The sequence below is a fragment of the Nilaparvata lugens genome, chromosome 1 (genome assembly GCF_014356525.2).
Source record: "Nilaparvata lugens isolate BPH chromosome 1, ASM1435652v1, whole genome shotgun sequence".
NCBI lineage: Eukaryota > Metazoa > Arthropoda > Insecta > Hemiptera > Delphacidae > Nilaparvata > Nilaparvata lugens.
Window position 1 is genome coordinate 67,491,108 of NC_052504.1, and position 18,509 is coordinate 67,509,616.

The 18,509-nt window shown below is 34.2% G+C and overlaps 2 protein-coding genes across 3 annotated transcripts in view; one reads left to right on the plus strand and one right to left on the minus strand.

Annotated features, from left to right (window-relative positions):
- Positions 1 to 4,843, plus strand: part of LOC120354190 (protein ANTAGONIST OF LIKE HETEROCHROMATIN PROTEIN 1-like) — a 19,776-nt gene extending 14,933 nt beyond the window's left edge. The window contains exons 1-3 of one of the 2 annotated variants that reach the window (XM_039440740.1): positions 1,304 to 1,873; positions 2,124 to 2,436; positions 3,647 to 4,843. In XM_039440740.1, coding sequence (XP_039296674.1) covers positions 1,740 to 1,873; positions 2,124 to 2,436; positions 3,647 to 3,730 — 531 coding nt within the window. In that variant the 5' untranslated portion in view covers positions 1,304 to 1,739 and the 3' untranslated portion in view covers positions 3,731 to 4,843. Of the gene's footprint in view, positions 1 to 1,303; positions 1,874 to 2,123; positions 2,437 to 3,646 lie in introns of those variants that run through there. The other variant, XM_039440750.1, reaches the window with a different exon arrangement.
- Positions 4,844 to 16,088: 11,245 nt separating this feature from the next.
- LOC120353393 lies at positions 16,089 to 16,610 on the minus strand. The gene has a single exon (XM_039436993.1). The coding sequence runs from the start codon at positions 16,608 to 16,610 to the stop codon at positions 16,089 to 16,091; it is 522 nt and encodes a 173-aa protein (XP_039292927.1).
- Between the last annotated feature and the right edge of the window lie 1,899 nt (positions 16,611 to 18,509).

The following is an 18,509-nucleotide window of genomic DNA, read 5'->3' on the forward strand; positions in this document are numbered from 1 at the left end:
AATTGTTACTGTTCTCGAATTTAATTTCAACAATTTGTTTCAATGTAATTTTTCTTCATTAAATTCTCAAACAGTAAAATTTTTTATGTCAAGAGGGGGGTATTTGTAAAATTACATTTTTTCTTGATTGGAATCGAATCTTCAATTCGAGATCTATAAAACTTGATAGTAATCGATATACGGACAACTTTTTAACTGAGAATTTATCGTAAATAATTGTGTTGCATATTCCATGGTATCACCGAAACAGAGTAAACAGAGTTAACAGAATTAACAGATCATATAGAGGATATATTAATTTAAAATAACAGTTTCGAAATAAAGTTTTATTGAGAACAAATGTAAAATGTAAATTCTAGACTTGTAATTTATAATTTTTTGGTGACGTGTTCATGAAGTCATCACTGTTTGAAGTTGGTTTGCTCTGTACTTTTTCTTCTTCTCTAAAAATGGTGGCTGGCTATTGAAAAGTGTTTTGTGCTCTCTGAATATTTTTCTGTTTAATTGAAATTTTTAATGTTTTAATTGAGTTTTGAACAGTTTATAGTGTTCTAATTTTGTCTATAATTAATTGTTTCTTGTGTTTACAAGCCTATAGCCATTGTTTTCAACTATATAAACTGGATAAGTATTTTAGCTTGTAATGATGCTATATTATGTTTAAGTGTTGTTCTTTAATATTGCCAAAATTCTTCTGAAGATTATAAGTTGGTTTGCTCTGAAAACTGGATTTCTCATTCATAAGCAATAGATCCATTCATAGTTTATCAAGAATCTACTATTTTGGAGCCGATAACTTTCCTTAGGTTAATAGGTGAGAAATGCTATCCAACCTATTTAGGAGAAATTGGTAGCACGGCAGACAAGATGTTTTTATTTAATGAAAACATTATTATTCAAGTTAACTTTCATTTATATTGAACATCTCATATTTATGGCGACACAATTCATTAATACTTTCAAATTTTGAAGTTTTATTATTATAACAAAAGAATTTATACATAAGATTAAATTTCAGCATGTTCTAAATTGAACCATTTATTTTTTAAATAATTTCAGAACTTGAAGACTGTATAATAAGTACAAACCATTTCAAGATTACAATACAAAGACAATCAAGATGGATAATGGGTAAATAAGTTCTCTAAAAAATACAAATAAGAGAAAAAGAAAATTGGGTAAATAAATTTCCTAAATAATACAAGGAAGATAAAGATTAAATAGAGCCTATCCTACATGTCAGTACTAAACTTTCATAAGGAAGTATATTTAATAAAATATACCACTATGGAATTTTGTAGATTCCAAGTATGACTCTAATTTGTTATAACTGTGAGCTATCACTCCCACAGAAACAACACTGGTGAAGGAAAAATATTTTGACTATTGTGACTGGGTGGAGAGTTCCTAGATGTCTGTAAAGCCTCGTTCTTACGACGTGTGACTTGCCAAGTCACAGACGTCCTTGGATCTGCCACAGATCGACGAGAAGTCTCTGGAATTGCGAGCCAACAGTTCTCACGGCGCGGGGTGACTCGGTGGGACTTGGGGCGGCACGTCGTACCTCAAGCCCGTTCGGACGTACGCGAGCACCGTGGTCTCTGGGTCAGTGTCTAGTTGTTGTTTAGAACTGTTGTGCAAAGAACTGTTGAAGAAAAGAATTGTTGAAGCAAAGAACTGTTGTGACTTCTCGAGTTTGATGTAAACCAGTTGATGTAGGTTTTGTGAAGTGTAGAAATATGTGGAATGATGATAACGAATTAATAGCTTGCGCTGCAGTGTACTATGTAGTCTGCACTGGAGAATATTTGAAAAGACGAATGAGACGAAAAAAGCGTTGGTGGGTGGATTCCTATAATAAAAGCCGAAAAAGGTATGTACATAAAAAACTATTGACAAAAGTATGCGGCGGCACGGGGATTCAAACCCACGATATCGCTACCTTGGATTTCAAGTCCACCGCGCTACCGTCTGCGCCACCAACTCACTAAATATATATATATATGTATTGTTTTATGGACATACACATACAAGGAAAAAATAATAGAACTCTTTCTTTTGTCGTGCTGAACCACCAAAAACGACAATAATTTTCGTTCTTACAAATAATATGTTTGTTACAGGTACAATGCTACTGACATGCTGGTTGACTTAAAAAAAGAACCATCCGGAAGATTTCATAACTTTTGTCAGATGGATGCTACTGATTTTGAAAGTTTACTTAGTAGAATTGCACAAACATTAATCAAAAAAGATACAAACATGCAGAAAAGTATACCTGCTCAAGAGAGATTGGCTGTAGCTTTAAGATTTTTTGCCAGTGGAGACAGCTGTGGTAGTTTATCATTCTTATTTAAGATTTCAAAACAAACCGTATCAAAATGTGTTGACGAAGTGTGCAAGGCTTTAATAGAAGAACTAAAAGACGAAATACAGGTAATTTTTTTATAATCTTTAATTAAACAAACAAGAAACATGTTGTCCATATTACAATCTTACTGTTAATGGAGAAAAAGCGCAGATGATTGTTATTATTATACTAATAAAAATAAATGTACCTCTCGTGCTGTACTTAAAGATTACCAGAACAGCCAAATTTTAAACTGTCTATTATAAACAGTATTATAAACAGGTTTTAAATTAATGTTCAGGAGATTATTTTATACTTGGATAAGATTGATAAGCTTAACTAATGAAAATCCTGTGAACTATGATTTGGGAAATTTGAAAATAGCCCTGCTATTTTTTGGGGAGTATCGTCCTGTAGCTCTGTTGTAGTTTGGGGAGTAACATCCTGTAGTTGGTTTACTTCACAAACGCCCATGGATGCAGTACCACTTGTATAGGAAGCAGACGGAGCAGGGGAGACGGAGCTACTGCCAGGGCTGTGGTGTTGATACTGATTCATATAACTTATTTGCGGATTGATGGGTTTCCTGTAGTTGAACATCAAGTTGTTTATGTCATGCATTGCATTTGCCCGGGTGTCTTCGTCTAGAGCTCGCAACTTCACACATAACAGATCACAAAATAATTCACTTTCGTCCTTTGTTGATTTTGGTTTATTTGCGACCTGTTTCAAGAAGCCATAAGAGTCATCCATTCGTTTCTGAACTTGTGCTACCTCTATCGATTTTCTTTTTTTAGCAAGTGGTGGTCCACCATTCTTTAAATTAGGAAGTCTTATACTTTCAGTATTTATAGTGTTGGCAGCTGCTGTTGGGTTCGATGAATTAGCTTGATCAATTGCATTATTTTCTGTTTCCCCTGTATTGTCGAATTCAGTGTTATCATCCTCCATATCTTGTGGATGATCTTGTGTATTATCCGGAATCTAAAACAAAATAAATGGTACCAATGTAATGGGAGACTTGTTGTACATTGTGTTATTGTGTGTTATTTTATTTTATTGTTATTATATTGTGTTGTTTAGTGTGTTATAATCTTACTAATATTATAAATGTGAAAGTTTGGAGTGCGAGTGCAGATTTACGTGTAAGAAGTAACTAAGGGTTTACCTATTTCAAAATGTCACGCAGGGCGAAGCCTGCGCTGGTCAGCTAGTAAGAAATAATTGTGTGAGCTTTAAAAATGAAATTATATTTGTTCCACAAATATTACCATGAAATTATTTTATCTTTTTCAGTTGCCTAAGGAGGAGCATCAGTGGCTAGAAATCGCTCGACAGTTCGAACTGCAATGGAACTTTCCTAACTGCTTGGGGCGATAGACGGAAAACATGTCGTTATACAAAGCCCACCTAATACAGGATCTGAGTTTTTTAACTACAAATCTCATTTTAGTGTTGTGTTATTGGGGTTAGTAGATGCAGATTACTGTTTTACGTATGTAGACATTGGATGTCAAGGTCGAATAAGTGATGGTGGAGTTTACTACAATTCATCCTTATACAGTAAATTACAAAATGGGGAGCTTAGGCCTAATCTTCCATCCAATAGGAAACTACCATCATCAGATAAAGTTTTGCCTTGTGTGTTCTTAGGCAATTCAGCATTTGCCTTAAGTTGTAACATGATGAAGCCATATCCTGGGACCAGGATAGTGCAGGCAGAGTTTTCAACTACCGTCATTGTCGTGCTCGACGTGTTGTTGAAAACGTGTTCGGAATTATGTGTTCGGTTTTCAGAGTATTTAGAAAGCCCATGACTTTAGAACCCGACAAAGTAACCAATGTTACTTTAACTTGCGCACTGTTACATAATTTCCTTAGGAAGAATAATGTTTCAAGATCACGGTATACTCCCCCAGGTACGTTTGATGTTGAAGTATACGGTACATTTGCCGGAGGATCTTGGAGAAATGACCAAGATGGAATGACATCTTTCTTGCCATTACAAGGGGCTCCTAGAAAACCAGGGGCAGTAGCCAAGGCTATTTGCGCGTGCTTTGCTGAGTACTTCACAACAAGTGGGAGGTTAGCTTGGCAAAACAAATACAGCTAGACTCAAGACTGGATGTCAAGCATACACACTAGCGGTATTGATCCTGGTGACACAGAGTGTAAAAGAAGTGAATATTCATGTGAACAATTTGTTACATATATGTTTTGGTCAATGATATAATTGAATAGTTCAATCTATTACAAGTTGTATTGGCAACTCCGTTGTATTGTAAAAGTATTGTAATACACCATAATTTGCAGTAAAACATAACTATTTAACAGAGGAGAAAATGTTAAGAAACTTAAGTAGAGTCCATACAAAATGTTGATTGTAATATGTATAATATAATTAAAATTACAGATATTTCCATTAGATAAATATCTTTGAATAGATGTTTTTATGTGAATATGTTTTTTTTTTAAATATATGTCGAACTATATACATCACATGACTCTGTCCTTTTCTCTCCCGTGTGCCCTGCTGGTGTTAGTCCCTGACATGACACCTGAACGATTAGGTTAGGTTGAATAACGTTACGTTACATTGAATTAAACAAACATAAATTAACACTTTTTCACCTTTGCAGAGAGTTTCCTATAGGTCGCCATTAGGTTCTCTTTTTTCTTTTTCAGTTCCTTTAATGAGCATTCTATCGAGAAATTTGATTGAATCCATTTCCAAGCATCATACACTTTGTTCCTATCTTTATGTTCTTCATTGATGGGATTCCATATGATCGGTTCCTGCTCGTATAAATCTAAAAACTCTATCACTATTTCATTGGTCCACTCCATTTTTAACTAGTTAAAAACCACCAACCGAACTCAACAACAACACAGTACAAAAGGACATGCGTTCGACATGCGCTCGGCTCGGCGAATGACAGGCCGTGAGAACGGGTACACAAGCCGATGTGAGGCTCGCATCTGCTCGAGCTTGCGCCTTTGATGTTTCATGAGTTTACCGACAAAAGTCGGGAACGGCTCGTGGCGGCGCGTGGCTCGGTCGAGCCACCTCGAGCTAGGTCGAAAAGCAACTGATGCAGTGTTCTCACAACGTGTTACTCAACAAGCGGCAGATCAAGGCCAGTCACTTGGCAAGTCACGGGTCGTGGGAACGGGGCTTGAGGCAATGTGATAGCAGACTCTAGTATTGGACCACAAAAACAAAAGTATGCAAAAGTTTTTACAAACATTTGATGTTGCAGTCTTAAGGTTTTTTATATCGCAAACAAGTCGTAGGTCAGATAATCGAGTCCAGCCATATGTGGTTCACGCCCACACCTCTAAAAGAATCACACCTACTTGTCTACCAAAAATCCAAAGTATTGGACAGCAAAAAAAAATATAAAATGCAAAATGGGTTAAAAGCCCAGAAGAAAACTATAACCTAATTACATATGGCTTATGGCATGATATGCAATGAAAGATGAGAAAATGGGACATAATTTGCTCTGAAAAACCTAGTTACTTAATATGAAACCTGACAAAAAATAGACATACTTAAAATATGTAATACATGATGAAAAAATATACCGCAAACACACAATTATTTACACTACAATAGATAGATTTTAGGAAAGTTAAGTTTTATCAACAATTTAAAGATTAGGAAAATAAGCTACTATTTTAACTTCCAAAATTATTTCAGAAAAAAAATACAAATTTGAATGACTATGGACAAGATTGGTTAAGATATGCATCATAGAAGAAATTTACTGAACATTACACAAAGACAGGAAAGAATCAAAATTTGAAACGATTAAGGGCCAAGAAAAATAGGCTACAGGAAAGAAAAAAGACACAATTATGGACTCTTACCATACACTGCGTAGCGATTATGCTATTCTGAATCCCGGCATAACACACTAATAATGTTATACCTATGCTTTTGTAGGTACTCCAGAGCGGAGCTCGGTGCCCCGATATTTATCATAAATTGGAACAGGTTGTCACTGCTGATGTTGCGTTGTTAGTAGTATTTACTTTTTAACATTACATGAGTGAATAACACAAGTCGAACAAAATGTATCTTCAAATGGTTTGGTTTTTGGAATAAAGATATCATCTGAACAAGTACATTTTGTAAATTCCATCTATTAATACCAAATATCGGGGCACCAAGCTTTGCTTGTTATTTATTCATTGATAAACAGAACTAAATTCTTTAAAATGATTGGGGAAGGACTAATAGGCACAGCCCAAAACTGTTTCTTCCCTGAATTTTGATTTATGCACTATAAAATTTATAGTTGGAATATTAAATATTCCAAAAAGTAGATTATGTTTCATACACTTGAATACAAGTGAAATTTTCAGTCCAAATATTTGAAAACATGAAACTTCTAATTTAGATTGTTTACATACCAAATTGAATGACAAAATAACACTCACTAATCACTTAGAACTCTGAAATAATGATTAACTTTGAATATTATGACATATACCATCTCATGTCAACAAATCAGATTACTGTATTTTGATCGAGTCAATTAAAATTTCTAGATTTCTCGCGAGTTACGGTAAGCTAATTGATTACACAGCTGATCTCCCACACAGGCACACGCATCTTCTACTATCGACAGACGACGAAATCATCATCTGTTTTTCCTCCAGGGAGTTTTCTCAGGGATGAGACCTAGTGCAATCGAATTTTGATATCATAACCCTACTATATTCCAAATTTCTTGAAAATCGTAAGAGCTGTTTCCGAGACCTGTTGAAAATAAATAACCATTTAACAAGATAACCAGATAGCCAGATATAAAAATATAAACAGATATACAGAAATTGCTCGCTTAATATAATAGGATAACAACTTATAGTCCAGTCAATGGTCGTTTTTCAGGAAACAGCCCCGAAAGAATTTTTTTCGATGGTTGTATATGTATTTTGGGGCGCTGAATTCTAATCTGAAATCTGCTGACACGCCAGAGGGCGACTTCACCCCCAAAATTTTGGACTTTTTTTAAGTTTCCCATTTAATCTCGAGAACCTTGAATTTTTCGAGAAAAAGCATTCTCTATACAATATTAAGGATAATAAAATTTCCAATGAATTGAGTGGTCGCGCAGGACTACTTTTTGGATTTTTTATCTGAAGTGTTCCACAAGATAGTACGCAACTTTGCATGTGCAAGAAATTTGTGATATTTCCCCCATTTTCACAGTCTCGCATATGCAACGTTGCGTATCTTGTGGAACACTTCAGATGAAAAATCCAAAAAGTAGTCGAGGTTGTGATGAATTTTCTCCTCTTTTCACTCCCATGAATAAATTATACTCCTGTTTTCAATACCGTTCAGAAGTTACAGCCAATTGATAATGATCTCCATTTCCTCATTTTTCTTTTGATTTTACTGTTATTAAAGAGTCTCTAAAATGAGTACAATACATGATAGAAACTTGCGATTGGTCTTAAATGAGAGAAAATTTCATGTTCTATAAGCTGAGTTGCCTTAAATTGATCTTGCATTACTGTTTATATCGAAAAACTGTCGAGACTGTGAAAATGAAAAAAAAATATCGCAAATTTCTTTATTTTTAGAAACAAACGTATCTTACTTCACGATTATATTTTTACAAAAATCATTCACCTCAGCACCTCACATGAAAGAGGATTTTTCTTCAAATGAAGACCAAGTATCATTTTGAGTTACCGAGACACACAGTTTTGAATATAGAAATCAGTAATTTTTCTATGCATTGAAATACACTAAAGGAGGAATTTCCTATTTTTTAAACAAATTTTAGTGATATGATACATGATTTTCAACCGCCATGACGAGCTGATATGAACGAGCTGTAGTACGAGGAGATGTGATCATTCGGTCAAAAGTTATAAATGATTAAAATTTTGATCCTGGACGTATCCCTATGTGTGCCCCCCACTAGGAAATACTGAAATCTAACGAGAGATTCTCATATAATATAACCCTCGTAAGGTGATTTCAGCCGAAATGTTTCTTTTTTGTTAGGAAGGCCATGAAGAGGTATTATAATGAGAATTTGAATTTTGGCTGTAGGACATGATTTTCTATCATGACTAGAAAAAGATCCTAGTTGTATAGGCTAGAATTGGTAGGTTTGCATAATTTTGAAACTCCCTTAAAAAATACCCCTTTTTTGAAAACTCTTAGCTACGGAATCAAAAATCGTAGAGTCCTGCGCGACCACTCAATTTATTGGAAATTTTATCATCTTTAATATTTTAGGGAATGCTTTTTCTCGAAAAGTTAAAGGTTCTCAAGATTAAATGGAAAACTTGAAAAACGTCCAAAATTTTGGGGTTTTTTGGGAGTTTTGGTGGTGAAGCCGCCTTCTGGCATGTCAGCAAATTTCAGATTAGAATTCAGCGCCCCAAAATACATATAGAACCGTCGCGAAAAATTCGTTTGGGCTGTTTCCTGAAAAACGACAATTTGACTGTACTATTATAAAAAACAGAAAAAAGTAATGAAGCATTACAATAATTATTACTTGATTACTGTGTGGTAAATAAGGTGTAAATTTGAAAGATTGAAAATTGTCTTCATTTGATATTTTTCACAAATTTTTGACAAGAGAAGTTTTTTCTTCTGTCAAATTCACTAGAGTTTGCGATGTTGTTTATAATTGCATTCCCATTCCAGAGACATTAATATCATCATGAAACGCATTCGAAATTAAAATAATTATTAGATTAAAATGTCTTTACAATTTAATTTATCATTGTGCTTTTAAGAAAATTAGGTTGCAACAGCAAGGAAACTCAAACACACAGGACCATTAAAAATTGAAATTAAGCAAAAGAAATCAGAATAATAGTGGATGATGAAGTTATAATTTATTTTTGTGAAAGATTTACCTTCAAACTCGAAGGCTTTAAATTATTTAAATTCCTGCATACAAAATATTATCAATTGTATTTTTATGCTTTATATTGAGTTACACTTAGGAAAATATAACATTGTAAAGGTGGGAAAAAGTATTAAAATTAACTACATTAGGATATCTCTATTTAATACCTTGATTTTTTAGCCATGATTCAAAATGTTGACATAAAATATAAAAAAAAATCTTGCCCCCCCCCAAATGTTGATGGCGCAAATTGCGCTATGCCCCCCCTTGTGGGCACCCCTGTAACACAGGATTCCTAATCATTGTGTGCTTTCTGATGGTATTTCTTCATCATATATTGATTGACTCTCATAATTTTACCTGTACTTATCTCTTCAAGTTTGAAACACCCTTTATTGAGATCATCTCTTACTATGTAAGGTCCACGATATTTAGGACACAGCTTGGCAGAAAACTTCTTCAGCTTGCTTGACAAAATGTAATTTCGAATTACAACTAGATCATCAGCCTTGAATTTCTTAGCAATGTTGAAACGAGAAATATAATACTCAGTAAGATTCTTAGATAAGTTTGGCTTATATTTTCCTAATCTCAAATCATTTCTAGCAGATGACTGAATGTCGTCTGACCACATTCTAGCAATGAATTTCTCTTTAAATTCTTCAAAGTTATTTACATCAAAACGGATGAAAATCCACCAATCACGATGAGCAAAATTTGAATTAAAATTGTTTTTCAAAATACCTTTAATTTTGATCCAGTTTGTGATTTCATTTCTCTCAAGATACTCGGTCAAGTTTACTAAGAAATGCATTGGATTATTTTTGTCAATTTGCATTTGGAATTCAAACCTATCGAAATTACTATTGTCACCAGTATGATTACACATCGGTTTTGTTGACATGTTAATTTTATTTATTTTATAGAAAATATAGATGAGATATTTCAATTTTGAGCAGAGGTACTCTAGGTGAATGTTCCATTTGATATGGCGATCTACAAAAATATCAAGATATTTTATAGATTGCACTCTTTCTAAAGGTATATTTTCGTGGGCGACCTCATTCATTATTTGGGTGCCATTGTTATTTTTCTTTGATTTTTTATAGAAAGTTCAAGATCTATTGATGGTTGACCAATTACGGTGGGTGAGAAAGTTATATATTTAGTTTTCTTTGCATTTAGGGTTAGTATATGATCTTCAAGCCATTGTTGAACTATTTTCAAACCATTATTTGCAACTTTGAACGTTTCTTCCCATGTGTCTCCGCTAAAAATCAAAGTTGTATCGTCGGCGAAAGATAAAATAGTGCAATTTTCAAGGTTTAATTTTAACAGGTCGTTTACATAGATGAGAAACAAAATCGGGGATAGTACTGTCCCTTGAGGAGTACCGAACTGAGAGGTGTAACTGATGTCTGTCTGTCCATTTAAAGTGAGATACTGTTTCCTATTCGACAAGTAACTTGAGAATAACTTATTCACAGAACCTCTTACACCCACCCTGTCCAGTTTATAGAGGAGTATGTTGTGAGGAACTGTATCAAAGGCCTTGGATAAGTCCATAAAAATAGCCAGTGTTTTTTTGTTTCTATTAAAGTTATCAAAAATTATATTGTTGAGATGGATTACCGCATCTTTGGTTGAACTATTTGCTTGGAAACCATATTGATTGTTGTCAATGATTTTATGTTTATCAAGGAAACTCATTAATCTGATTTTCAAAATTTTTTCTAGTATTTTAGAAATATTACTCATTAAACTAATCGGTCTGTAACTATCCGGGTTTCCAAGGTCTCCAGTTTTTGGTAATGGTATAATTTTAGCTTCTTTGAATTTTTTAGGGAAATATCCTTCGCTTAAACAATTGTTAAATATATGAACTAAAGGTGAGGTTATAGAGGGTGATATTTTTTTGAGGAAAGGTCCTGTAAAGTTATCAACACCTGGTGTAAATTTATTCTTGAGTTGATCTATTAATAACTCTATTTCATAATCGTTTGTGGGAATGAGGAAGATACTTTTACATTAGGATTTGCTATTGACTAGGGAATCTCTATATTGTCTGTATTATCAGTTATCTTTTTAGCGAACGATTCTCCAACACCAGCGAAATATTATTAAGAGTAGTAGCATCTAGATTTATTGATTTTGAATTTTTTTTCAAGTCGAGTAGTTCATTAATGTATTTCCAGGTTTTTTTAGAATCGTTTTTGTGTTCCTCGAATTTACAGTTAAAATAATCAATCTTGCTTTTTTTTATCAGGGTATTGAGTGTATTTCTGTATCTCTTATATTGATTTATCAATTCTAAGTTATTGGGGTTTTTTAATAATTTTCTATGTAATTTATCTCTCTCCCGTATTGACGCGACTAAGGCTGGAGTAATCCATTTTTTATAGGTTTTTTCTTGTTACTTATTTTTATGGTTTTAGTTCTAGCATGAGTTAGGTCTGTTAGTTTTTTAACAAAGTAGTCCACCATCTCGTCAATATCCATTGAATCATATATCTCTTTCCATGATTCTTTTTGTAAATCAGAGATTAGATTTACATAATCAATTATGCTTTTTGATCCTACATCGATATGTGCTGGTTCCTCATTAATATTCCTATTGAAATGCAGCGAAACACTAAAATGGTCCGTAATATTTGTTTTCAGAATAGTCCCTCTAACAACATTATTATTATTATTATTATTATTATTATTATTCTCTTCTCCCTTGTAAAATATGTGATCGATACAAGTACTGGTGCCATTTACAGACCTAGTTGGTTTATTGATAAAAGATTTGAAACCATTAATATGCATTGTGCTCAAATATTCATTTGAAAGGCTATTATTAGCAAGAATATTTAAATTCATATCACCCAATACTATTATGTTGTAAATATCTTTCATACTCTTCAGAAATTCGTCTAGACTTTCGATAAAAGTTTTTAAGTTGAGGAATGGAGAACGATATATTGTAATTATTAAATATTTCACATCATTAATCCAGCAAGCCATACCAATACAGTTAGCTTCTTCAATATGGACATTAATAAGCTCAGTTTTGATATTATTTTCAATGAACAAGCATAATCCATCACATTTCGAGTGTTTACTATTAGCATAAAAAACATTGTAACCATCTAAGTTATAATTGAAGCAAGCATCGTCTGTGATCCACGTCTCGGTTAATGCAATCACATTGAAGCGAAACTTTATACAGTACTAGCCGTCAGGCTCGCTTCGCTCGCCTGCATTTTTTCATTTTTATCATATTATATTAGGACAATCCAGTCGGGGGTCCAGACTAAACGTCTGGCCAAACAGATATGGCGAGCGAAGCGAGCCTGACGGCTAGTAATATAATATTCCCAGGATTGAAGTAGCAGTGCCCAATCAATTTTTCCGCGATAAATGCATTTAAATCTTCAACTTGGTGCCAACCTAACAAAATCAACTCAACTTAATGCCAACCTGACAAAATTATTAATTTAGTTGCCAGTTAACAACTGTTTCGAAGAGGTACTCTATCTAGATTATAGTTCTATAGTAACATATGATATGGAAATTTCAATTCTAATTAAGAGATTGGGAGAAGAAGAATATACATGCTAAAAGACGAACTTTAAACCCTTAAAAACAACCCTTAGAGTTGAAATATTGCCAAAAGATTTCTTAGTGCGCCTCTAAAGGGCCAACTGAACATACCTACCAAATTTGAACATTTTTGGTCCGGTAGATTTTTAGTTATGCGAGTGAGTGAGTGAGTGAGTGAGTGAGTGAGTGAGTGAGTGAGTGAGTGAGTGAGTGAGTGAGTGAGTGAGTGAGTGAGTGAGTGAGTGAGTCAGTCAGTCAGTGAGTGAGTGAGTGAGTGAGTGAGTGAGTGAGTGAGTGAGTGAGTGAGTGAGTGAGTGAGTGAGTGAGTGAGTGAGTGAGTGAGTGAGTGAGTGAGTGAGTGAGTGAGTGAGTGAGTGAGTGAGTGAGTGAGTGAGTGAGTGAGTGAGTGAGTGAGTGAGTGAGTGAGTGAGTGAGTGAGTGAGTGAGTGAGTGAGTGAGTGAGTGAGTGAGTGAGTGAGTGAGTGAGTGAGTGAGTGAGTGAGTGAGTGAGTGAGTGAGTGAGTGAGTGAGTGAGTGAGTGAGTGAGTGAGTGAGTGAGTGAGTGAGTGAGTGAGTGAGTGAGTGAGTGAGTGAGTGAGTGAGTGAGTGAGTGAGTGAGTGAGTGAGTGAGTGAGTGAGTGAGTGAGTGAGTGAGTGAGTGAGTGAGTGAGTGAGTGAGTGAGTGAGTGAGTGAGTGAGTGAGTGAGTGAGTGAGTGAGTGAGTGAGTGAGTGAGTGAGTGAGTGAGTGAGTGAAATGGTCCGTAATATTTGTTTTCAGAATAGTCCCTCTAACAACATTATTATTATTATTATTCTCTTCTCCCTTGTAAAATATGTGATCGATACAAGTACTGGTGCCATTTACAGACCTAGTTGGTTTATTGATAAAAGATTTGAAACCATTAATATGCATTGTGCTCAAATATTCATTTGAAAGGCTATTATTAGCAAGAATATTTAAATTCATATCACCCAATACTATTATGTTGTAAATATCTTTCATACTCTTCAGAAATTCGTCTAGACTTTCGATAAAAGTTTTTAAGTTGAGGAATGGAGAACGATATATTGTAATTATTAAATATTTCACATCATTAATCCAGCAAGCCATACCAATACAGTTAGCTTCTTCAATATGGACATTAATAAGCTCAGTTTTGATATTATTTTCAATGAACAAGCATAATCCATCACATTTCGAGTGTTTACTATGTTTACTATTAGCATAAAAAACATTGTAACCATCTAAGTTATAATTGAAGCAAGCATCGTCTGTGATCCACGTCTCGGTTAATGCAATCACATTGAAGCGAAACTTTATACAGTACTAGCCGTCAGGCTCGCTTCGCTCGCCATATCCGTCTAGCCAGTGGGCTCCGCCCCCTGGACCCCCGACTGGATCGTCCAAGAATGAGATAAGCAGGCTCGCTTCGCTCGCCTGCATTTTTTCATTTTTATCATATTATATTAGGACAATCCAGTCGGGGGTCCAGACTAAACGTCTGGCCAAACAGATATGGCGAGCGAAGCGAGCCTGACGGCTAGTAATATAATATTCCCAGGATTGAAGTAGCAGTGCCCAATCAATTTTTCCGCGATAAATGCATTTAAATCTTCAACTTGGTGCCAACCTAACAAAATCAACTCAACTTAATGCCAACCTGACAAAATTATTAATTTAGTTGCCAGTTAACAACTGTTTCGAAGAGGTACTCTATCTAGATTATAGTTCTATAGTAACATATGATATGGAAATTTCAATTCTAATTAAGAGATTGGGAGAAGAAGAATATACATGCTAAAAGACGAACTTTAAACCCTTAAAAACAACCCTTAGAGTTGAAATATTGCCAAAAGATTTCTTAGTGCGCCTCTAAAGGGCCAACTGAACATACCTACCAAATTTGAACATTTTTGGTCCGGTAGATTTTTAGTTATGCGAGTGAGTGAGTGAGTGAGTGAGTGAGTGAGTGAGTGCCATTTCGCTTTTATATATATAGATTACCTATGTAGTGCACCAATTCCTCAAAATTTTTATTAATGCTTCTGATGTTGGTGTGTAGAATATTTAATTCCACGCCAACACTCTCAGACTGGTGAGGTAAAAAACTGAAAACATCATTTACTTCTATTGTATCGTGAAACCCTATAAGGTCGTCAATATCCCAATCAGACATAAACGTAAGAAAAGTGAATAAACGTATATTTTGTAAAATAAAATTTCAAAGTGGTTAAGAAATTAAAGTAAAATGAAAAAATAGAGAGAAAAAAGTATCGGTTTTCCGATGAAAAGAAAAAAAATAAAAATCAGAGAGAATCAAGACATGGCCAGCCCACCGGTCCAGACAAAATGAATGTATGTACATCGACTTGAAACCTACCAATTTAGTTCATGCACAGAAACCTGTGATCAAATCCATTTGAATAAAATAAAACAATATTACTGAGATGATAAGGACAAACAGAGAAGTGGAAATCAGCATTAATTTAATTGAATCAATTGTTAGAAAATATTTCCAATTTTTCAATCAATTGTTAGAAAAATCTATTATCAATCCAAGTATTATTTTATCAATATTAAAGGCCTTCAATTCTTGAGATTCAGAGAGTAGTAGCAACAGAGGCAATCGTGTCAATAATCCTCATCAACTAGCGTACTAAATATACCTTGTAGATAAGATAGGAGAATTCATCATTTTTCTCATAATGATAAAATATTTTCAAATTATAATGATTTATTATTAGGAGTTATTATTCTCTCTTAACTAGGCTACAGCAAATTGAAAAGCAAAGAATAGTAATTACGTTACTACAAGTAATAGGTCTAGCATATTGGCAAAAAAAAAAAAACAAAACAAAAAAAACAATTGAAACCTTTCCCACTTAATTGATACATTATTATCAATTGATAGAATATAATTAATAATTATCGTATAGAATATAATATAATTATCATAATTGGAAGATAGCGGAATGGAAATTATTCCTAAATTTATTTCAACAATCATACGCAATAATAAATAGTCTATTTGAGCTCATCAAAATAACAATAATTTACCTTGAGTAAAGTGATAATAACGTAGCCAAGAGCCATACTTTGCAACTGAAATTCAAATAAAATAATTTATAATGATAATATTCCTCCTTCTCTCTAATTAACTATTTCATTGAACGTTAAAATGTTAACTTAATCTGGACAAACAAATCATGGTTTTAAGTGTCATAATTGGTATTTTCTTCATACAGAAATTGATCTATATTATTTTTTACTTACACCGACATTGTCCTTATTCCTATTTGTGAGCTTGTTGAGGTCCTCCTCACACCTGATAATATTAACAGGACCGCCGTCCTCGTACCTGACTTTGATTCGGCCCACTCGGTCGATCCACACATGTCGAAACCCATTCTCCCGTTGTATCATCTTGGCTCTGCCGAACAGCTTACGTCTCTCCGCCGTTATAGATTGGTTTATGTAGATTGGACTATTTCCCTGCATGTTGATATGTTGAGTTGAAAAGTCTCTACATTCTTTCCTCTTTTTGAGCAAGGCATCCTTATCTCCTCGACAGACAAAACGAACAATGATGCCGGGCGCGGTGTTGTCTCTTCTTCTGGGGAGGCGATGACATGCATCGATCGATCTGCGGTCCAGCTTCACATCCAATGCTTTCCCGATCTCCAGTATTCGACTCTGCACATCCTCGTTCTGCAACTCCGGAACACCGTATACTTCAAGGGTATTTCTCCGACCATATTGCTCCCGATCGTCATCTTTCATCTCCAATTCCCTAATTTTTCCGTTCAGAACTGAATTTTCATTTTGTAGTTCCCTAACAGTTCCTCTTAGTTTAGCAATTTCAGCAGCATTTTCATCCAAGGTCTTCCTACAAGCGGCTATATCAGATCCCAACTTTTCCAGCAACTCATCCTTAACCCGTGTTAATATACTATTTAATTGATCGACCGTTAGTGGATTATTGTCGGTACTTGAATTAGTGTTTGTTTTTGCCGGAGCACTGAGCTTGTTTACACCTGAGATAGATTTTACTGGAGTAGAGTCCGAATTGGCACATTGGCGACGTAACTCACTTGAACATTTTTTACAAGTCCATGACTTTCCTGTGTCTTGAAATAATTCCAGATCATTGTCGGTGAGCTCAACACATACACCATGGAACACAATATTGCAGCTCGAACAGTTTATTTTTGATTTTAATGCACGACTCATCTGCTGGTTACACACTCCGCAACTCATTTTTGTATGTCTAGTAGGATATGTTAAACAAATGGTCACACTGCAAATTACTCACAACCAAAAAATAAAGTCTCAATATTTAAAATAACTAACCGAGTTGCGGCCATGCACTAAGATTCCCTAAAAACTTAGAAACATCGTAATTCAGTAATAAACGACTGTAATAATAGATGACCTATTTCTTTGTGATTTTTACTTAATGTATCATTTATCTCTTCAATTTTCTGCTTTGTATTAACCTGCTCTAGTCTTATGCTAGCAAATTCTTGCTTCATATCATCAAACCTAGCACTTTGATCTTGTTTCAAATTATCAATCTTAGCATTTTGCTCATCAATCTTAGCATTTTGCTCATCAAATCTAGCATTTTGCTCATCAAATCTAGCATTTAGCTCATCAAATCTAGCATCTTGTCTATCAAACTTTTGTGTTAAAAACGCTATAAGATTTAGATCATTTTTAGCTCCTACCATACTTGTTTCATTTGATATTTCTACTACTTCCTCATGAATTGTTACATTTGAAACGTTTTCACTTACAGCTACACTATCGTTTGAGTCATTGTTTAAGGTTAGGTCTAAATCTTGAGATTCTTCATCTAAGTTTTGAATGTTTTCACTGAATAAAACTTCATTATTTTTATTGTTCTCCATCTTGCTACTGCGTACAAAATATTTACTCATTAGAACCTGAACTTTCTCGAACTGATTTCCCACTCAGCAGCATCTCCCATTCACAATCTATCAAGATATCTATCCTACCAATATTTTTTTATAACTAGGGATATATTTTGTAGTTTTGGTCCCACACCAGGGCGTACCATTTGCTGTGCTACCAATTTATACTAAATAGGTTGAATAGCATTTTTCACCTATTAACCTAAAGAAAGTTATCTGCTCCAAAATGGTAAATTCTTGATAAACTATGAATGGATCTATTGCTAATGAATAGGAAATCCAGTTTTCAGAGCAAATCAACTTATAATCTTCATAAGAATTTTGGCAATATACAACACAAATCCACAAAACAATACCTTACAACACTTAAACATATAGCATCATTACAAGCTAAAATACTTATCCATTTATATAGTTGAAAACAATGGCTATAGGCTTGTAGACACACAAATCAAATTATACAAAATTAGAAAACCATAAAACTGTTCAAATCTCAAATTAAAACATTATAAATTTCAAATAAACAGAAAAATATTCAGAGAGCACAAAACACTTTCCATAGCCAGCCACCATTTTTTAGAGAAGGGCTACAAAGATAGCATTTTAGATGAAGCCAAAAACAGTGACGCCGCTATGAACACATCATCAATATTAAATTCCAAAAAATTATAAATTACAAGTTTAGAATTTACATTTTACATTTGTTCTCAATAAAACTTTATTTCGAAACTGTTATTCTAAATTT

Bases quoted from the DNA above. Each gene is read 5' to 3' on its own strand.
- LOC120353393 (XM_039436993.1), bottom strand. From the start codon at position 16,610: ATGAAAGATGACGATCGGGAGCAATATGGTCGGAGAAATACCCTTGAA.